General features: G+C 31.6%; 1 protein-coding gene across 1 annotated transcript in view; it reads right to left on the bottom strand.

The window, feature by feature from the left end:
• Nucleotides 1-20680, bottom strand: part of LOC134698850 (sodium/hydrogen exchanger 8-like) — a 75584-nt gene that overhangs the window by 13014 nt on the left and 41890 nt on the right. Inside the window, exons 4-10 of the mRNA XM_063560518.1 lie at nucleotides 9623-9672; nucleotides 7248-7331; nucleotides 4697-4798; nucleotides 3952-4130; nucleotides 3218-3356; nucleotides 1040-1145; nucleotides 230-346 (exon numbers count right to left, since the gene is read on the bottom strand). Coding sequence (XP_063416588.1) covers nucleotides 230-346; nucleotides 1040-1145; nucleotides 3218-3356; nucleotides 3952-4130; nucleotides 4697-4798; nucleotides 7248-7331; nucleotides 9623-9672 — 777 coding nt within the window. The remainder of the gene's footprint in view (nucleotides 1-229; nucleotides 347-1039; nucleotides 1146-3217; nucleotides 3357-3951; nucleotides 4131-4696; nucleotides 4799-7247; nucleotides 7332-9622; nucleotides 9673-20680) is intronic.

Raw genomic sequence — 20680 nt, 5'->3', positions numbered from 1 at the left:
AAATGTGTCTGTGTGTATTGTTCACTTACCTGCTATAAATGAAATAGTTCTAAATGTCATCTGTGTAGTAATCTGTGTGACTGGTGATGTATGTGTATTTAAGTGTGTCTGTGTGTATTGTTCACTTAGCTGCTATAAATAAAATAGTTCTAAATGTCATCTGTGTAGTGATCTGTGTGACTGGTGATGTATGTGTATTTAAATGTGTCTGTGTGTATTGTTCACTTACCTGCTATAAATGAAATAGTTCTAAATGTCATCTGTGTAGTGATCTGTGTGACTGGTGACAGATTTGAATGAGTATAATGAGACATCACAATACCACAAAATAAAATGGCCATGATACCTGTAAATAAAACAATAGAATATAAATAATAAAATAAAGGAAAATTCAAATATGCCATATAACACTAATTCTGGAAATACATGTAGCAATCTGTTCAGGAACAATCATATGCTTTATAGCTTTCTTTTCAGTGTGAGTCAAGGCTCTGTGTATGGGATATAATGGTTTACTTTTACATATTGTAACTGGGATGGAGAGTTGTCACATGAACACTCATACCACATCTTCTTATCTCTAAAAACTATAATCATTGTCTGTGAAAAATATATTCTACCTTTATACATCTTTAAAATCACAAATTCAATTTTGAAAGAGAATAAAGTTAATGCCATTTTAAGTGATCATGCATCATGTGCATGTGTACTAAAATATTTTTTTTCACAAGGGCCAAAATTAGTCCAACATTCAGTAGTAAGAAAACTTTATACATCATGTATTGAACTGTCATACTGCAAATAAAAGGGAACCTATAACTCACTCTTCAATTATTTCAAGGAAAAACAGAATTTGAGTGGTTTTTGCTTTTGTTAGTGTAATTTTTTTAATTTTTGTTTGTGTATTTTGACTGATGTTATATCCTTTTTTTCGACTTGTCAAAGGCAAATATTTAATGAACATTTAGGACAGTTTCAAGAGCTGAACAATAAACATGTATAAAATACATTTAAAGATCCTATAAATGTTATATTTTACCTGATAAATGTAATCCCTCTGCTAACCCATATGGGAGATATGAAAATGTGAGCATTAAACCAAACTCTAATGAAGGTGTTTTTCTCAGATCAAAATGTTTCAATAACTGAAAAAGAACAAAATATACTTTGCTAAGTAAGTATAACCTATAGGCACTGCTACATGTAGCAAGTTAACCTTCCCGTTAAGTAAAGTCCATGATTTGCTGTGGGAAACTCCCAAATAATCAATTTAAAGGACAACAAAAACATTCACAGTAGCATATTGCATAGTAAAGTTTCTGAGAAAGTTTCTCTCAAATGAAATTAAAGAAGTAGATTCAAAAGGTTGTGTACCGATATGATAAGGTCAATGCCATGTGACAGTAAACACAAGGTCAATGCCATGGGACAGGCAACACCAATATCATTTAGACAACAAATGACAGTGGAGGAGGAAAAGAAATTTATGTATATGTTTGGTTCTTTCTTAAATGACTGCTAGGTATGTTACCTTTATCATTTAGTGTCAAATAAAAAAAGATTGTAAGTATAAATCATGGTCCAGTAAATTTTGCAATTTATATATAGGGGGAGGGGGAGATCTCCTAAACATGTTTAACCCCGCCACATTTTTGCGCCTGTCCCAAGTCAGGAGCCTCTGGCCTTTGTTAGTCTTGTTTTATTTTAATTTTAGTTTCTTGTGTACAATTTGGAAATTAGTATGGCGTTCATTATCACTAAACTAGTATATATTTTTGTTTAGGGGCCAGCTGAAGGACACCTTTGTGTGCCAAAATATTCGCTACATTGAAGACCTGTTGGTGACCTTCTGCTGTTTTTTCTATGGTCGGGTTGTTGTCTCTTTGACACATTCCCCATTTCCATACTCAATTTTATTATGGACTGTAAAATTTACTAGAAGTTTGTATATCCATGACTTATATCTAATTAACTGTTATTCTATTGATTAACTGTATCAGAATCAGTATCCGGTAAAACAAAGTGTTTAATGATAACAAAAGACATTTGTTTGTCAATTTGTACACCTAATTAAATGCAATTTCAGTATCCACCATAATAAAAACCACCAACATTTTTAGTATACTTTGTTGCCCCTAAATCATAAAACTTTCTTAATGAATATTTTTTTTTCATTTCATAACCTTTTGTCTATGTTTTATAACATTTTTTTTATGTTATTGGTGTCTAAATATTTTAATTCCAGACTGTTTCTAAATATTAAGTACCAAAAAAATGTCCAATAAAACAGTTAATCACGTAAATAAGAACAAATTGTTTTCAAAATTAATAATGACATTTTTTATTCCTCATAAAAAAGCTTATATCAAAGTCTATACAATGTCATAAAGTTTTTGACAAAGTTGTTTTTAAAAAAAAAACTTTTACCATAGAATGAACCTTAACAATAAATTCTACAACATAAACAAAGAAATGTAGGATTTTTTTGTATAGAGTCTGCAACAAGAGGTTGCACACACGGCAATCAAAATAAGTTGCAGAACTATATCATGTCGCTTATATCTAAATATTGTTAGACTAAAACTAATTTAGGTAGATTTAATGTTGATTTTTTACTTATAATAAAATGTCAAACAAACTTGCTAATATAATGATTTCTTAAACTTCTAATACAAAAAATATTGATCTGAACTAACTATACTTGTTGAAAAAGAAGAATTCAATTTCAGTGTTCTCAATTTATGTGTGTTTTAACAGACTTAAAAAAGAATTCTGTGTGTAGAGGATATATGTGTTCTTTCAAAGTAAGGAGCCTGTAATTCAGTGGTAGTTGGTTTTTTGCTGTATATAATATTTTTTTTTCTTCAGTTTGTTGTACTTTAATCTGGACATTTGTCTTTTGTATTTGAACTGTCTTACATTTTGTTATATTGGGGGCCTTTTAAGCTTGCTTTGCAGTAAGGTATTTTCTCATTGTGGAAAGTTGTAAAGTAATAGTTTTTTTTAGGTCTTTGTATTTTTATCCCATTCATATCTCCATAATTTTTAATATGTTTAATCACAATTTATTTTGGGGACATCAAAATATTCGCATATTCTTAAATCATCAAATGATACATCTGGTGAATTAAGCATATGCAAATATTTTGATGTCCTCAAAATAAATTGTGATTAAACATATGCTAGTGATTGTCACTTTATTAACTTGATTACCTACCAGGGCACTTATTAAACCAAGTAAAACTCCTATGGCAGATGATGCAAAAAACATAACACAAAACCTTCCAACTGCTCCAAAAAATGCTGAAGCTCCACTGGTGATGACAACATCTGGTTTATTATACTCCAAAATCGTCCTGAAATAAACATAAGTATTAGATACACCCCAGATGTTATTAGGCTTGATGTTTTTTTCTACTTAACACATACTATCATGGTCTATCATGGTTAACTGATAATAGTTTTCCATAATTCAGTATGTATGTGGAAATTTTAATGCTTTTAGCAATGTGACCTTATTTCATGCTTAAGCAGGATATACAATTGGGTTTAATTGCATCACTGTGTAAATATAGAATCTTACATTTATACCAGTGGATTATCGGATTTATCCAATCCCAATACTGTGGATTCGTTAATATTCGTTGGATACCAATTTTCGTAGATTTCGTGGGTACAGTGGAACCACAAATTTAAATATTCAACGAATTGCCAATTTTCTGAAGGAATGTAAGCAGACTTTGCCAAAACCACGAAATTAAATATCCACGAATATGCAAGTTTTACTCATTCCATGAAAATTTGTACCCACGAAAATAAATGAATCCACAGTAGTTAAATTGACAATTTTAAAGTCTGCACCTATTTCAGAGCTTTGACAAATGAATGAAAATACAACAAGGTATTTGTTATTTGCCGTTCATCTATCTCTATACATTAACTATTACTAACGTGGTCAATACAATGGCTACAGCATCATTCAGGACACTCTCTCCAAATACCAACATGTATAATATCTGGTCAACATTTAAAGCTTTGAAGATGGCTAAAGTGGCAACAGGGTCAACCGCTGAGATCAGAGATCCAAAGGCAAAACTTTCTACTATATCAAACTCATACACAAGACCAGCCTACAATGAAAAAACATTTCTGGTGTTACAAATTATTCATTTTTGAAAACAGATTAGAAAAAGTATTCTTAAAAGAACTTGCATATCTCCAAATACTTGAATGTGAATGGTTCATTTAAATTTTTTCCTTGGATTATATTTTGAAAGACAATGTTGCAAAAACTACTTTTGTAACTTAATTTACACTATATCAATGAAAAAAACATGTTTTGAATCCTATAAAATTGAGAATTGAAACGTTGTATCAAACTAGCCATTACACTTGTAATATTTGAGGCCCTTTATAGCTAGCTGTTTGGTGTGAGTCAAGTCACAATGTTGAAGGCTATACTTTGACCTATAATGGTTTACTTTTACAAATTGTGACTTTGCTATAGAGTGTGTCATTGTCACTGATACCACATATTCTAATATCAATATAGTTTCAACTTGTAGAATTATGAACCTGTACCTAAAAGTAATTTTAGATTAATGCTCCACAAGGGTTTTGAAATATAATGTTTCTAGTATGAACTGTGTACATATAGTGCAGAACTTTTATAATAATATACTGAAATGTAAATTACCTTCCCTAGTAAGTATAGTCCACCTCCAACAATCAAGGCTGAGATAACAGTACCAAATATAGCAAACAATAATATAGATCCTATATTCTGGAAAAAGTTACCCTGCAAAAAAAATCATTTGTGTAAAGGAGAGACAATTCATTATTAGAAAAATTCTGTATATATTTGCATAAAAATAATTAACTAATGAAGAATTGATTTAAATGATTTGTTTATATGATTGAGTAATACTTTACAATGATGTGTCCCTGTGGCTATCTTACTTTAAGTTTCAATATGTCCTGTAAAAAGACTTGCACTTGCTAAAACAGTTTGATATAAATGGAAATAGAATTTAATATAAGATTGACTGTTTGTAAATACATAAATAATTGTAATGAAATATTTTGATTTTTGCTCTTAAGCTGCAATTGTTACAATTTTGACAATTAAAGAACCTTTGTGAGCACGCTCACATACCCCATGTCTTCATATTGTCACTGGAGAAACAAAATCTCACTTTGCAAGTAAAATGAACACAATCAAAGGTTTAACTACTGTTCAGTATTTTTGGGGAATTTAAATTCCAAGCGAGAGGAGTCAACAGTATAGTGAGGCAAATAAGTTCAAAGGGGCGTAACTCCTAGAAAAAAATTGAATCGCAATTTCCCGTCGATATGCACAACTACATAGTATGTCCTTATTATCAGAAAAGGTTTCTTGAAATTCTGTTGTGTGGTTTTAGGAGTTGCGATGACAAACTGTTGCAGTAGTACATTAAAGTAAATAAGTTCAAAGAGGCGTAACTCCTAGAAAAAAAATTGAATCGCAATTTCCCTTCGATATGCACAACTACATAGTATGTCCTTATTATCTAAAAAGGTTTCGTGAAATTCTGTTGTTTGGTTTGAGAGGAGTTGCGATGACAAACTGTTGCAGTAGTACATTAAAGTAAATAAGTTCAAAGGGGCATAACTCCTGATATAAAATTGAATCGCAATTTCCCGTCGATATGCACAACTACATAGTATGTCCTTATTATCTGAAAAGGTTTTGTGAAATTCTGTTATGTGGTTTGAGAGGAGTTGCGATGATAAGAAACAGGACTGACAGACGGACTGACGGACGGGTCAAAAACATTATACCAATTGTGTGGGGTATAATTAAGGGGGCTCTCGTATCTAAATCAATTTTTTTGTATGACAGATTTTGCTGTATTTTTCTATAAATGAACTTTATCTTATACTAAATAGAAAAATAAAATTAAAATAATTGGGTCACCGTTCATTTAAGCTCACAATCTGCCTCCGAAAGAAGCATACATTCTTGTAAAGGTACTTTTTTCTGTTGAACTAACAGGAGAAATAGAGGTAATATCAAAATAAAAAAAGAACTAAACTACAGAAATCTCTCAAATTTTACATTAGTTTAGTTTAAGTACAGCTTATTTGAAAATAATAATAAATAAGAATGTGTTCACAGTACACGGATGCCCCACTCAAACTATCATTTTTTCTATGTTCAGTGGACCATGAAATTGGGGTGAAAAATCTAATTTGGCATTAAAATTAGACAGATCATATCATAAGGAACATGTGTACTAAGTTTGAAGTTGATGTTCATCAAAAACTACCTTGACCAAAAATTTTAACCTAAAACGGGATGAATGAACAGATGAAAGAACTAAGGGACGAACATACGAACGAACGAATGGATGCACAGACCAGAAAACATAATGCCCCTCTACTATTGTAGGTGGAGCATAAAAATATATGTCACCAATGAGTTAAAAAAGATATTTCAATTTGAATGCCAAAAAAAGCCAAGACAATTTTTTTTTTTTTTTTGAATTATTTTTTGTACTACATGATAAAGTAACAACTAATACAGTTATGAATAAAATATAATTTATAATCAATAATATTTTTCTTTTTTGAAATTTGTATACCCTCTTGTATCAAACATTTTCAAATATCAAATGTTCAATAATTTCTTATTAGAATTCATTTTGGTAAACCCAAAAACTTTGCTCTTAGGTTTAGAAGACAAAGCCAAATAACAACATTAAAATGTATTTGCAGGCCCCCTTGAAGGTTTTTTAGGACTATGACAGCCATCTTGCACGCAAAACCCCCATGGGTGTTTTGAAAAGTTGGCAGGTATGCTCAGTGAAGAGTTTTATCGAACAAGTGTTCTCTTATTCTGTTATCAATTGAAACTAAGAAGTCAGGATTAATCACAATTTTGGTCAACTGTTTGGAATAGCAAGAAAATAAATGGTTTACAGGATACCAGTATAAAAGCTGTTGCACAATAATGTGTTGCCCATGATCTGGGATAAACAATGATAAAATAGAACCAGAAAAATACATCTACATGTATCTATATAGCCTTTTTCTTAAAGTCCGCTTGGTGGGTTCATATTTTTTTTAATATTCTTGGCGTATCAATATAAAAAGAAGTCTCAAGTTTAACATGTTGACTTTATTTTCTATTCATATGAACCAAGAAAATAGGTTGCTTGGGACAATTAGTTGGTTTACAGTATATCAGAGCGTATATCTTCAGTTACCTTATGTAAATTATAACCAGACTCAAATATGATTGGTGGGAGTAAAACAATGAAGAATACTGTAGGAGGAAAGGCTTCTTCATTCTGAAATAAAAATAGAAAATTAAGTATACATTAACTTGTTCTGAAATATCAATGTGTTCTACTAGCTCTGCGATGCTTTCACTGTATAATCTGTTGATACTATACTCTGCAAAGAGTATGGTACATATTGACCACCTTTCTATTTCTAGCCCATTAATTAATCTTGCATTAAATTTTTTTTTTTTATAATCCTTATATTTCCTCTATTTCGTTATATTTTTTTGATATTGTTTTTTTGTTTTTTTTATTATTGACATGATTTACTTGGATTGTCAGTGTTTCCCTCTGAAGATTATTGTTCTCTGACTAGGTGCTCTGACATCCTCTATCAATAAACAAAAATGATTGGCTGCCTTTAGTAGAAAGTGCTTCTATAAACAATGATAAATAAGTCAAATCTTTAAAAAAAAAACAAAAAAAAAAACCACCTTTTTTTCAATTGAACCAATACCTGAACAGCATCTTGATGTCCCATGTTCAGCAACATTTGCAGCATGAGAGAGAATGAAAAAAAACTGTTGACCTAAAGCTTGTACCTCTGCATCGAATGTGATACGATAATTATCCACTTGAGACAATTAAATTTTCAAATTTAGATGTGAGGTTTGCTGAGTGTTTTAAATATTTAATATTTAATTGAAGAGATTGGAAAATATCTTATTGCACAAGATTTGGTGGTGGAACCTGTTTCTTTGATGTTTTTAGAAAATATGAATACAATCATTATCTTTCTTTTCGAACAATTGGCAAAAAGGTGTGTTCTTTCTATGTGAGGTATTGCTCCACTTTTCATTATGTCACCATAGAAAAGCAAGAAGATTTTACCATTGACAAACTGTTATCAAACCAACCACATCTTAACTAAATATAAATTCTACCAATGCATTGAGTGTGATACAATATTTATCCACTCAAGACAGTTACCTTTTCAAATTAAGATGTGAGGCTCGCTGAGTGTTTTAAATACTTAAAATTTAACTGTCCAGAGTGGATAAATATCTTATTGCACAAGATTTGGTGGTGGAATCTGTTTCTCTTATGATTTTTAGTTGATTTACAGACAATCTTAATTAGCTATTCAAAAGACCTGCAAAATGATGTGTTCTTTCAACTTTTTATCACTTTATGGATATGAGATAATAAACTGTTATCACAGAGATATGTCTCCCCTTTTTGTAATTTTTATTATCAAATGTTAAAATTAAAATAAACAATACTTTAACATCTTCCACAAGTTTTGAAAATATTCAAAGTCAAATAATAACATGACTGAGTTACATGACTTAACAATCTCCATGTAAATGAGATGTGCCAATGCTTATACAACTGCATACAAAATACCATCATGACCATTGACTTATTATAAGTCGTTCCCAGACCTAAATACAAACATTAACTAGTAAACTATAGAAAAGTTTCAAAGTCAAAAAGAGGGGTGGGACTAAATAATGCTTTCAAGAGCCAATAAGTTTGCATATCAAATATCATTGACTTAACATTAGCATTTCATCTCAAACTGATCTAATCACAAAATAATACATGTAAACTAAGATAAGTTTCAAAGTCATTAGACTGTCACTGAGGGGTGAGGCCAAGTATTCTCCATGGAAATGAGATGTGCCAAATTGCGTATACCATTGAATACCAATCAACAGTGGCCTACCACAAATGGTTCCCTAATGGAACTAATCACAAACTAATGCATGATAACTCAGAAAAAATTTCAAAGTCAATAGACCCTGACTAAGGGTGGGAGCCAAAATATCTCCACGGAAATGAGGTATGCCAATTCTTACACAAATACATACCAAATATCATAGACCTACCACTTGTGGTTCCCCATAAACTGACCTAATCACAAATTAATACATGTAAAATAAGCAAAACTTTCAAAGTCAATAGACCATGACTAAGGAGGCAGAGCTAAATTATCTCCATGGAAATGAAATGTGCAGGTGCTTACACAACTGCATACCCAATATCATTGACCTACTACTTGTGGTTTCCCATAAACTGACCTAATCACAAACTAACACATGTATTTAAGCAAAAGTTTTGAAGTCAGTAGACCATGACTGAGGGGGCAGGGCCAAATAATCTCCATGGAAATGAGATGTGCCAATGCTTATACAACTGCAAACCAAATATGATTGACCTACCACTTGTGGTTCACCATAAACTAGACCTAATCACAAACTAGTACATTGCTGATACCGCCGCCGCTACCGATGTTGGAAACAGCATACCTATGTCTTACATTTTGACTCTGTCAAGGCGAGATAAAAACTAACCTGCCAATTTCCAATCTTCAATATTTTTATACCAACACCAATTAATGCACCTGAAAAATGAATAAAAATTCAAATTATATATCTGCTATAAATGATTTTAAAGGGCCACTTCCTGTCAAAATCATGTTGTCACTGATTTGGGTCATATTTTCATATTTGATTTATAACATACTAAAACACATATCAGAATTACAATAAGTCTGAAATAAACAGTTATCAATGCATATTTATTATTCTAGTTAATATACATTAGAATTTGGTGTGTGTTTTTGTCTAGACGCCATTAAATTAACTATCGAGATGACCTCTGTAACTACTGATGTTCACATAACACCATACATAAAACATAAACATAAATATAAGTATATAGTGATATCCTGCAATCAGATTTTACTAAGTCTGTTTGACTTTGACTGTATAAGAATGTTTGTTTGTGGATCAATTTAGTCAATGAATGTTTTACTCTTGTTTCAGTTTCAATGTTGACATTCTTGACTTATACATGCATAAACAATATTCTGTAGATAATGGGTTAAATTGTCAGTCACATGAATACTGATTCAATGAGGTTGAATTTTCACTTGCATGTACATGTAAATAGCTCATCAGTGATGTTTCTTTGCTGATTTTGACAAGGTAAAACCACACTGACTTCTAAAACCAAATTATTATTTCACTATTTTACTTTCATCAACATGATCAAAGATTGAACAAATAAATTATATTTTAAATTTTTATCTTGAACATATATATATTATGTCTGTTAGTAGTTTCTAGATCTCAGAACCCTTATTTTTTAAGAGAAAATGTAAAAAAATAATAATAAATAATAAAAGAAATCTTGCAAAGTCACATATCATTGCTTGAATTTATCATTGCAATATTTGATAACATTTAAATACATTGAAATGAGTAGGGGGTTCGACATCAACCAGATAAAACAATTACAAAAAAAACCACATCTAGTATTCAGCTATTTGATGAAATGAGACTGCTCTTAGTTCACATGGCACCAAATGACACAGTAATTAACAACTGTAAGTCACAGAATGACCTTCAACAAAGATCTCCAATCATTCATAAAAATGTAAAACAGCAATAAAAGTTCTGTTCCTTTGAACATTTTGTATTTTTTTTTTAATGTTATGTGAATTTTATGTTAATCCATATCCTGTCTATCTAATAACAATATCGTGCATGTCTAAACTAATGAAGTAGGAGTCGAATCTTCTAAGAATTATGTATATTGTTTTTTTCAGTGTTTTCACTCCAATAACATCAATATATGAACAACCAACTTGCAAAAACATACATTATAAAAATAATATTTTTTAGCAATGCTTTTATGTTTGAAAATAAATTGTTCAGTCTAGAATATTTTTTAAACAACGAAATTCATTAGTAATGAGTTATTAGAAAATCTACTTCTATTGTTGTACTTTTTACTGTAAACATGGTAAATGATTCATGCTCAGTTTGATTTTTAGAATACAGAATAAAAAGCAAAACAGATCAAAAAAAGAAAAATGGACAAAATGAAGAAGATTGTGTCCATTGGACACAGATGTCCCATAAATCTGAAGACTTTTAATACAAACATGATGAAACAACCAACTAGAACTCCTATGAAAACAACACTACTACACCCCAATAATGACACCACCAACGGCACCCAAATGATGACACCACCAACTGCACCCAAATGATGACACCACCAATGGCACCCAAATGATGACACCACCAACTGCACCCCAATGATGACACCACCAACTACATTCCAATAATGACACAATCAACAACATCCAAATGCTGACACAACCAACAACAATTAAAGATCACAAACACCAACTACTCAATGATGATGACACTAGCAACTCCATCCCAATAATGACACCACCAGCTACGCCTCTAATAATGACACCATCAACTTCATCCCAAATGATGACACCACAAACTACATTCCAATGATGACACTAAAACCTACAATTCAAATGATGACATCACCAGTTTAACCTCCGATGATGTCGCCATCAACATCACCGACAATATAGACACAACCAATTTCAACCCCAATAATGATATGACTTACTTTACCCCAATGGTGACACCATCAACTACATTCTAAAGATGACACCATCAACTACGCCTCTAATGATAGATATAGGAAGATGTGGTGTGAGTACAAATGAGACAACTCTCCATCCAAATAACAATTTAAAAATTAGACCATTATAGGTTAAAGTACGGTCTTCAACACGGAGCCTTGGCTCACACCGAACAACAAGCTATAAAGGGCCCCAAAATAACTAGTGTAAAACCATTCAAACGGGAACATCACAAACTACACCCCAATGATGACACATGCAACTTCACCTCAAATGATGATCCCAACTACACCCACAATGTTGAAACCACAATTTGTACTCCAATGATGACATCACTAACTACACCACCAAAGATGCCACCACTAACTTCACCTCTTAAGTTGACACCACCAACTACGCCTCAAATTAAGACACCACCAACTACCACCTAGGTAATGATACCACCAATTACATCTTAAATGATGACACCACTTTTAACATCATAATGATGACATCACCTAGATAATAAGACTACCAACTACGCCTCCAATTAAGATACCACCAACTAAAACTTAAATGATGACACCATTAACTACATCTTAATAATGACAACTCGTAGTTGATGAAACTACCAACTACAACCTAAATAATGACTCCACCAACTTCACTAACTACACGTTCAAAGATGACTACGCATCCAATTGAGACATCGCTAACCACACCCTAGACGATGACACCAGCAACTTCACCTAATGATGACCCCAGCAACTTCACCTTATGATGACCCCAGCAACTTCACCTTATGATGACACCACCAACTCCACCCTAATGATGACTCTACAAACTATACCACATTAATGATACCACCAACTAAACCTCAAAGTATGACAACACCACATACATCCTAAATATGAAACCACATACTACACCAATGTGGTTAGGAAAAGTTTTTTATCTGTATACAAATAATGAGATGTGGTATGATTGTCAATGAAACAACTTTCCACCAAAGTTAAAATGAAGTTGATAAAACAATTATTGAGATAGATACAATGATTTACCATTATAACACCATTCATGGTGAATGTAATATCTCTGTGTTGATAAATCATTGTATCGAATAAAATTAAAAGTTAACAATAATTTTATTGTATTACTCAAAAAAGATACTTTTAAAATTGCCCAGTTTTAATACTAAATATAGTATGTGTTTGCAGTTGCTAACTTACACAAGTTAAATTATACAATAAATTTTAATTTCCTAAAATAAATACACTAATATAAAGAAGAAAAGGGGAAAGGAACACTTTGCATGACGTCATAAACCTAGTCATTAACATTGCCTTGGGATATCTATATTTAGATACATTGACACTGTTCTAAATCTTATATTAACCTCTTGTGACCTTTTTACGAGGCACATATCATGTTTCATCAAAGAGAATTCCCTCTGCATTTATTCAATGTGAAAACACAAAAATTATAGTCATATAATGATATGATATGAAATATTTACTGTCAATTCAGAAATTATTGCGATGATTCATTATGGCAACACATACGACAGGGTTATAATCGCAATAATTCAAATTCGCATTTAGATTTTTTTTATATATGAATTAAAACAATCTTTTTCTCATCATCGCAAAAAAATAAAATTGCGTTTTGGTCTAGGATCTTCAGTAACAAAATCGCAAGAATAAATCCAAATAATACTTTCTGAATTTGCAATATACAGTCTTCAACTTTGTATTAGTAAATCTGTTACCTTTGGTGGTAAAAAAGGTTTAAACAAAAAACGAAGTTTTACTGCTGACAATGCAATGAGGTTAGGATTATTTTAATGTTGTGTTGTATTTTTTCATCTAGAACACCACTTGAAATAAAGTACACCTGAAAATGAAGTTTGTAACCCTATAATTATTGTGATGTCATATCGTTTGTTTGTCTCCGAAAAAAAGAAGCCCCCTTAAGAATTAGCTTTAGTTTATAGACAATAATTATATAATTGTAATGATTTTGGTAAAAACAGTCTGGCCTACATGAATAGTTCATATCCACAATTGTTAAATTTTGAAAAGGTTATTGTCCCTGTCCTATTGGGATCATAGGGAAAATAACCATTCCTCTATTCAATCATTTGAATATTAACTTTTCCTGAGGGCCATATAATTGTATACATATTCCTTTTTTCAAATAATGAAATTCGTTTACTAGTTGTTAATGCACATCAATTGCCTGAGAACTGAACGATGATTACAAGTTTGCAACAATTAAAACATTTTCAATAGATTTTGACATTCATTCTTTTGAATTCATTTTAAGTACCACAAGAAATAAAGCCATTACAAACGAACTGGATAAGAAATTAATTAACGTTTATGTGAACCTATCAAATTGCACCGGTATATAAATCATATATCATCCTGTTCATGTTAAATTGCGTTTTCATTTGTTTGAAAATTATCGATCACATGCCTATATATAATGGCTCAAAGTTATACAACATAGATCTTCTAGCTTGAACTCGATCACAACAGCTCGTCAATCATGACATATTACATTGTAATACTGGTTTTACTGTACTATTTCTTCCAACACTGTTTTGTTCTCGGATTGGACATTGGAATAAGATCAACGGAACCCAATCTTACTGAATTAAACCATTTGAAAACAAGTTATGTGACTGACCAAACAAGAATTTCGGACAATCAACAGTATATCTACTCGACAAGTATATCACCATATGAATCTTTAGTCTTATCAGATCCATGCTATGAGTACGGGACGTGTGAGTTTACACAAACTTTAATGGAAGAACAATATTGTAATTGTGACGTACAATGTCATCAATTCAAAGACTGTTGCCATGACATTAAATATAATGAAAAGTTAAATTCAGTATACACACCATATTATCAATGCTACCAATCATCCAATAATATATTCAAAGGCCTGTTTGCAGTGGCTGAATGTCCACCCATGGAGGATAATACAACTATACTACGTCTTTGCCAAAGTGATGATTTTCTGCAGGTGGGACCATGCGTTGTTAGTAATGACATTATATTCAAAAACAAGTACTGTGCATTTTGTCATAATATTACTTTATATAAAACATTTGATTTAACTTTACTACTTACTGCAGTAGACACAACAAATATCCATGAAAACATGTCAAACTCAGACAAAATGAATCATATTTTCCGCATGAGCAACGGCTATCAACTTATACCTCCAAAAGGTACAGCAGTTCGTCCATGTATGTTACAACTAGCTACCAACAATGATACACTTTGTCAAATGTTCATCAATCCAGTATATCTATTTGCGAAGAGAATGATACATTTATACAGAAACTATTATTGTGCTCCTGCCTCTACTCGTCACTTATTTAAATGCACGAGTACAGCATATGACAAAATAAGTCGGGACATAATTTACCCAATGACTATCCTATTTTCTTTCACGGAAAGGGAAACAAAGAAAGAAGATTGCAGCAAGATGACTTATCAGGTAAAAACATTTACTTTGGATTCATTTATTTTCAGGGGTACCAATTTTCACAGATTGAGGAAAATTCTACCGTTATCCCAAAGTCTTCATATATGCTAGTAGCGAATTGTAATACGTTGAATATTTGAATTAATTGTTTACCTGTATCCCAAAAATACACGAAAATTTGCATCCCAGAAGTATTAAAAAAAATGTTATCACAGAGATATGTCTCGCTTTTTGGTAGTTTATATAATGCATTAGTTGAAATCAAAATAGCAACAATGTATCTCGTAAGTTTTATAAATATTCAAAGTCAATGAACCATGACTAAAGGTACAGAGCTAAACTATCTCCATAGAAAATGAGATGTGCCAATGCTTATACAACTGCATACCAATTACCATTGACTTATCAGGAGTAGTTCCCTTTAAAAAAACCTAAACACAATTTTATACATGTAAACTAAGCAAATTTTCAAAGTCAATAAACCATAACTGAGGGCGCGGGGCCAATTAACCTCGATGGAAATGAGATATATCAATGTTTATACAACTGCATACAGTCATGGCCATTTGTGATATACTCGTATGTTCTGACCATGCAAGAATGTTAGGGTAATTGACACGATGAACGATGAAAATGTGTCACTATAATTAAGAGGTTCTAAATATGAAACTTTGACTTTTTCAATCATATGGTAGACATGTTTAAATGATTAACGAGAGACGATTGATGTCATAAAGTGAATATTACTCACAATTAAGAATTATTACCAGGCTAATTTGTCGATTTGAAATAATTTTTAATAATGGAATTTGCTTAATTTCTTGTGTTTGAAATTTTAATAAATTCCATGTTTGTTCGGTATTTTAATGTTCTGTGGCCCGCACAACACTTTTATTACAAAGAAGATATCAACTTTTCAAAAGAATGCCCTATGAGGCGCACAACACTATCTACAAAAAATACATTGTATGATAAGTGTTATACACCTCTGAAAACATTATGATACAGAATAGGCATGGAATTTCTCAAAAATTTTTAATCACAAGAAACTATGCAAATTCGATAATTAAAATTAATTCCAAGTTAAAATAATAGCCTGTTCATTTTAAAATATGTTTACATGGTCATGCTATCTATGTGTCCGTACCTTGAATCCCAAATGTCGAGTTTGAATAATTACTTCAGTGAAGAAAAATCCTAATGAACTGTTCAACAATTACCAGATAACTAAATTGCCTACATCACAGACACTTAGGTCATTGAATCTTTTTTCTTTTACTTTTAAATATGATTTGGTGTTTACATTTTATTTTGTTAACACAATTTCTTATTGTGTTTAGTAAATTTGTTCATCTGTTCATTTTCCTATTTATATGATTTTACATTCGAAGTGCATATAAAAAAGAAGATGTGGTATGATTGCCAATGAAACAACTGTCCACAAGAGACCACACTGACACAAACATTACCAACTATAGGTCACAGTACGGCCTTCAACAATAAGCATAGCCCATACCGCAAAGTCTATATAGGCTATAAAAGGTCCCGATATGTCAATGTAAAACAAATCAAACGAGAAAACAACGGCATTATTTGTATAAAAAATTAACGAAGAACATATGCATGAATACGAACATTTTAGTACACATCAATCTAATGAAAATAAGTAGAAACTAAAAGAAATTTGCTTCTAAAATTAAAGTTGAAACACTGAGAAAACAAATGCATGCCCCAAACGCATGTGGTTTCACTTATCGGCAGTATAAAGGCAATTTGAATTGACTCTTAGTGAATGCAAGATAACAGATACATTAAGACTTAGACACTATGTAAAAGATAAAAGAATACAGAAAGTTACTTGTGTGCTTTTGTTTTTGTTTGTTCAGAGAACGAACTGTGTGTTCCTACAAGGAATATATAATTATTATCCAAAAATATATATATATATATAGTCTAAATACTCCTATGGTCAGGCCCGTTAATTCCCAAGCAAGTATAATACTCATTCCTGAGAAATGTAACGGTTAATATATACCTATGAAATGTTTAGACACATTAGAACTTATAATCAAGTTCAAAAAAATAAGTGATCAAATAAGATTCGCTTGTAAATATATTCAAGGTACTCAATGTTTTACTTTCAGGTGAATGCGAGTAACCAATGTGATTTAGAAGTTTACACAAACTATATCAGCCATCCAGATCCTTTCTATCTTGTATCCAATATGTCACTGACAAGACAACAGATAATCACAGTTGCTGCTGCCTACTGCTGGACTTTGACCAAGGTCATTGAAACAGAAAAAGTATCCTTAAAGGATTTTTTTCTCCCCAACGAAGAAAAATATGTAGCTGCAAAAATACACTTAAAGATTATTTTCACCAAACCATCGTTCCTCCATGAAATAGAACAAAACGAGCATCAACTAAACAACTTAATGTGGAATATGTTTTGGTCTGGTGAAAACAACACTATTAAAATTAGCAAAGAACAAAATTTACCGCTTACACTGCAAAATACATCCCTCTATATCACAAAAAATGCTATTGCACTTGATATGGTTAAGTATCTTGACAGAAATAACGCAAATATTTCGAGAACTGAACACCTTGGCTGTAAGAAGATGTCAGTGTTTGCTGATGAGAATGGAATGTTCCAGATACAAGTAACAGATGTAATCTGCCACGAATATTATGTAAACCTAGATTTGAAGGATAACCAAGAACTAACCTACTCTATCAAAGCTATCTTGACATACATATGCTTTTCAGTGTCTGTTGTGGCTTTAGTTTTCTCCATAACAATGAACAGAAAGTTTAACCTATCTTCAAGTATTGCAGGTTCAAACATGGAAAACATATCTATTTCATTGATTGCTTCCAATATTTTGTTCATGATTGGTAGTTATGCCTCTAAAATAGCATTCCTCTGTTACATTATTGGGGTCTTTCTTCATTATTTGTGGCTGACTGTGTTTTCTTTCGTGATGATATCGGTTCTTTATATAGCTAAGAATCTTACTTCAATGAAATCAGGTAACAAAACAATAGGACGAACAGGAAATTTCACTAAGCATGTTTTTACCATAACTGGCTTGTTGATTCCAGTTATTTTTGTTGGCCCAGCTGTCATACTAGATCAATTTGACGTTGCTTATTTATCAGCAGGATATGGAAATTCAGTTTGCTTTCCAAACAGGTATCCAGCAAATATAATTTTCTTTAGTGGACCAGTAGTCTTTTCTACGTTGATCAATTTTGTTGTCCTGTTGCGAGTTATAGTACAGATTTGCATATTGCGCGTGGAAATGAGACTTCTTATTAAATCTTCATACTTTCAAGATGCAAAATTGTTTTTACGCCTTCTTCTTTTATCGGGTATCTTTTGGGTCACAGGCTTTTTATCTGGTATTTTACAATCAGAATGGCTGGAATACATATTCATATTACTGTGTGGTCTACAAGGTTTAACTGTTTGCGTTTCTAACATGACAACAAGACATATGTATGGTAATGTAAAAGGCACATTCAGCAAAAAATCTTTCAGCACTACTGCAATCTCTGTGACCTAATTTATTTTCCTCTAATATTATCAGTGTTTATTGAAATATTTATTTACTAGTAAATATCAAATATGGTCTCACTGTAATGATATTCTAATTGTGTCATAAACAACACTTGGCTAAAATAGATTTCAGGGAACTCTTTTAGATTCGGAATTTGATAGTCTAAATTGTATCTAGTCCATGTGTGGTTGAAAATTGCCTGTTTGTTAAAAATCTAGAAATATTATTCAATGAACGAATAAACTGACCAGATAGGTAAATGTTAGGATGTCCTTTCATGTTAGTAAAGATAAAATTAAAAACTGAGTGATTGAATTGGTGTTGACAATATTCCAATAAGTATCTGATCTGCACTGTTAAATTGGTGTCAATGGTGTTAGTTTAATTCAATGGGTAGATTTGTTAGTGGTTTTTTTTTGTAATTGTATTGTTATCTGCATAGTTGGGTTTGTGTCAGTTGTCAGATCTCTGCATTGTTGAATTGTCGTTTACAAAATTCTATTAGGTATCTGATCTGCATTGTTAAATCGTTGTTTATATTATTACAGTAGGTATCTATATTGTTAAATTGGTGTTTACATTATTCCAATAGGCATCTGCATGTTCAATTGGTGTTTTAAATACAGTATTCCAAAAGATATCTGCATGGTTTAATTGTTGTATCTGATCTGCATTGTTAAATTGGTGTTTACATTATTCCAAAGGATACTTCCATTGTCAAATTAGTGTATACAATATTCCAACATATAATTGTTGTTTTAACAGTATTCGAAAGATATCTGTATTATTAAATGGTTGTTTACAGTTTTCCAGTATATATCTGCATTGTTGAATTGGTGTTTTCTGTATTCATACATGTATCTATATTGTATTAACTGTTATCTGCTTAAAGTCCATTAGTGTCTACATTACTGAATATTTATGTTTTAAAATGATGTTTTAAATGTTATGGAATATTTTGTAAATTATTAAGGAATATTTTGTTTTTATCTGTTTATATTACCAGTAACCTTTCAATACAAGACCATGTTGATTAGTGCTGTAGAAGTATAAACAACTGTTATTATTTATATCAAAAAAGGGGAAAATACACAAAGATAATATTTGTTATTCATTGCAGATTTTATTTTACTCAAGACATTATAAAAAAATTCTCTGTAATGACAAAAACAAAATCTACAATTTCAAAACAAAAGAAGTATTCTAGAATAATATGTGTGTATTTAATGAAATAACATGACTTATTAGATATAAGAAGAGGTTGTAGTATTAGTGCCAATGAGACACCTCTCCTTCCAAGTCGTCATAAATGATAAAAGTTAACTATCATAATCTGGGTTTTAGTCTGTCATACGAGTTAAAGATCAAATAAAAATACATGTTTGCTCTGATGTTCAGCTTTTAGGTTCTGATATATGTGTCACCGAGGGCCAGTGTGGCATGCTTGACCCAAGGGACAGGGGGTCAGTCCATAAATAGACTTACGACAGACAAGTGGCAAAGTTAATACTCTAAAACGTTTAACAATTTAATAAATAACAATATATGCCAAAGATAATTCCAAATAATTAAAACAAATGCACTAAAGAATTTAAATGTCACTGTTCGTAAGAATTGTCTAATCACTGTTGTATAATCACTAGCTGGAATTGTTCGAAATGCACTTGTAAGATGAAATTGTCCAAATAGTTATATTCCTAAGTTAGAACTTGCTCCAGGGTTGAAGGTCTTGATCCGATGAGTTGTTGGTCTTTCCTTTGTTGTCGGGTTGATGGCATTCCAATGTTTCAGATGATCGCTAGGCAATCTGTTGTTACTGATAGTTGAATAACCGAGAATGGAACAAGACGGTACTCTGCAGGATCACTCCAACTCCTTCGCGCTTCTAACTGTTTTAACGGTGA

Source organism: Mytilus trossulus, unplaced genomic scaffold (assembly GCF_036588685.1).
Source record: "Mytilus trossulus isolate FHL-02 unplaced genomic scaffold, PNRI_Mtr1.1.1.hap1 h1tg000024l__unscaffolded, whole genome shotgun sequence".
Lineage (NCBI taxonomy): Eukaryota > Metazoa > Mollusca > Bivalvia > Mytilida > Mytilidae > Mytilus > Mytilus trossulus.
The sequence above is the reverse complement of the archived record's forward strand: the minus strand, read 5'-3'. Positions and strand labels throughout refer to the sequence as shown.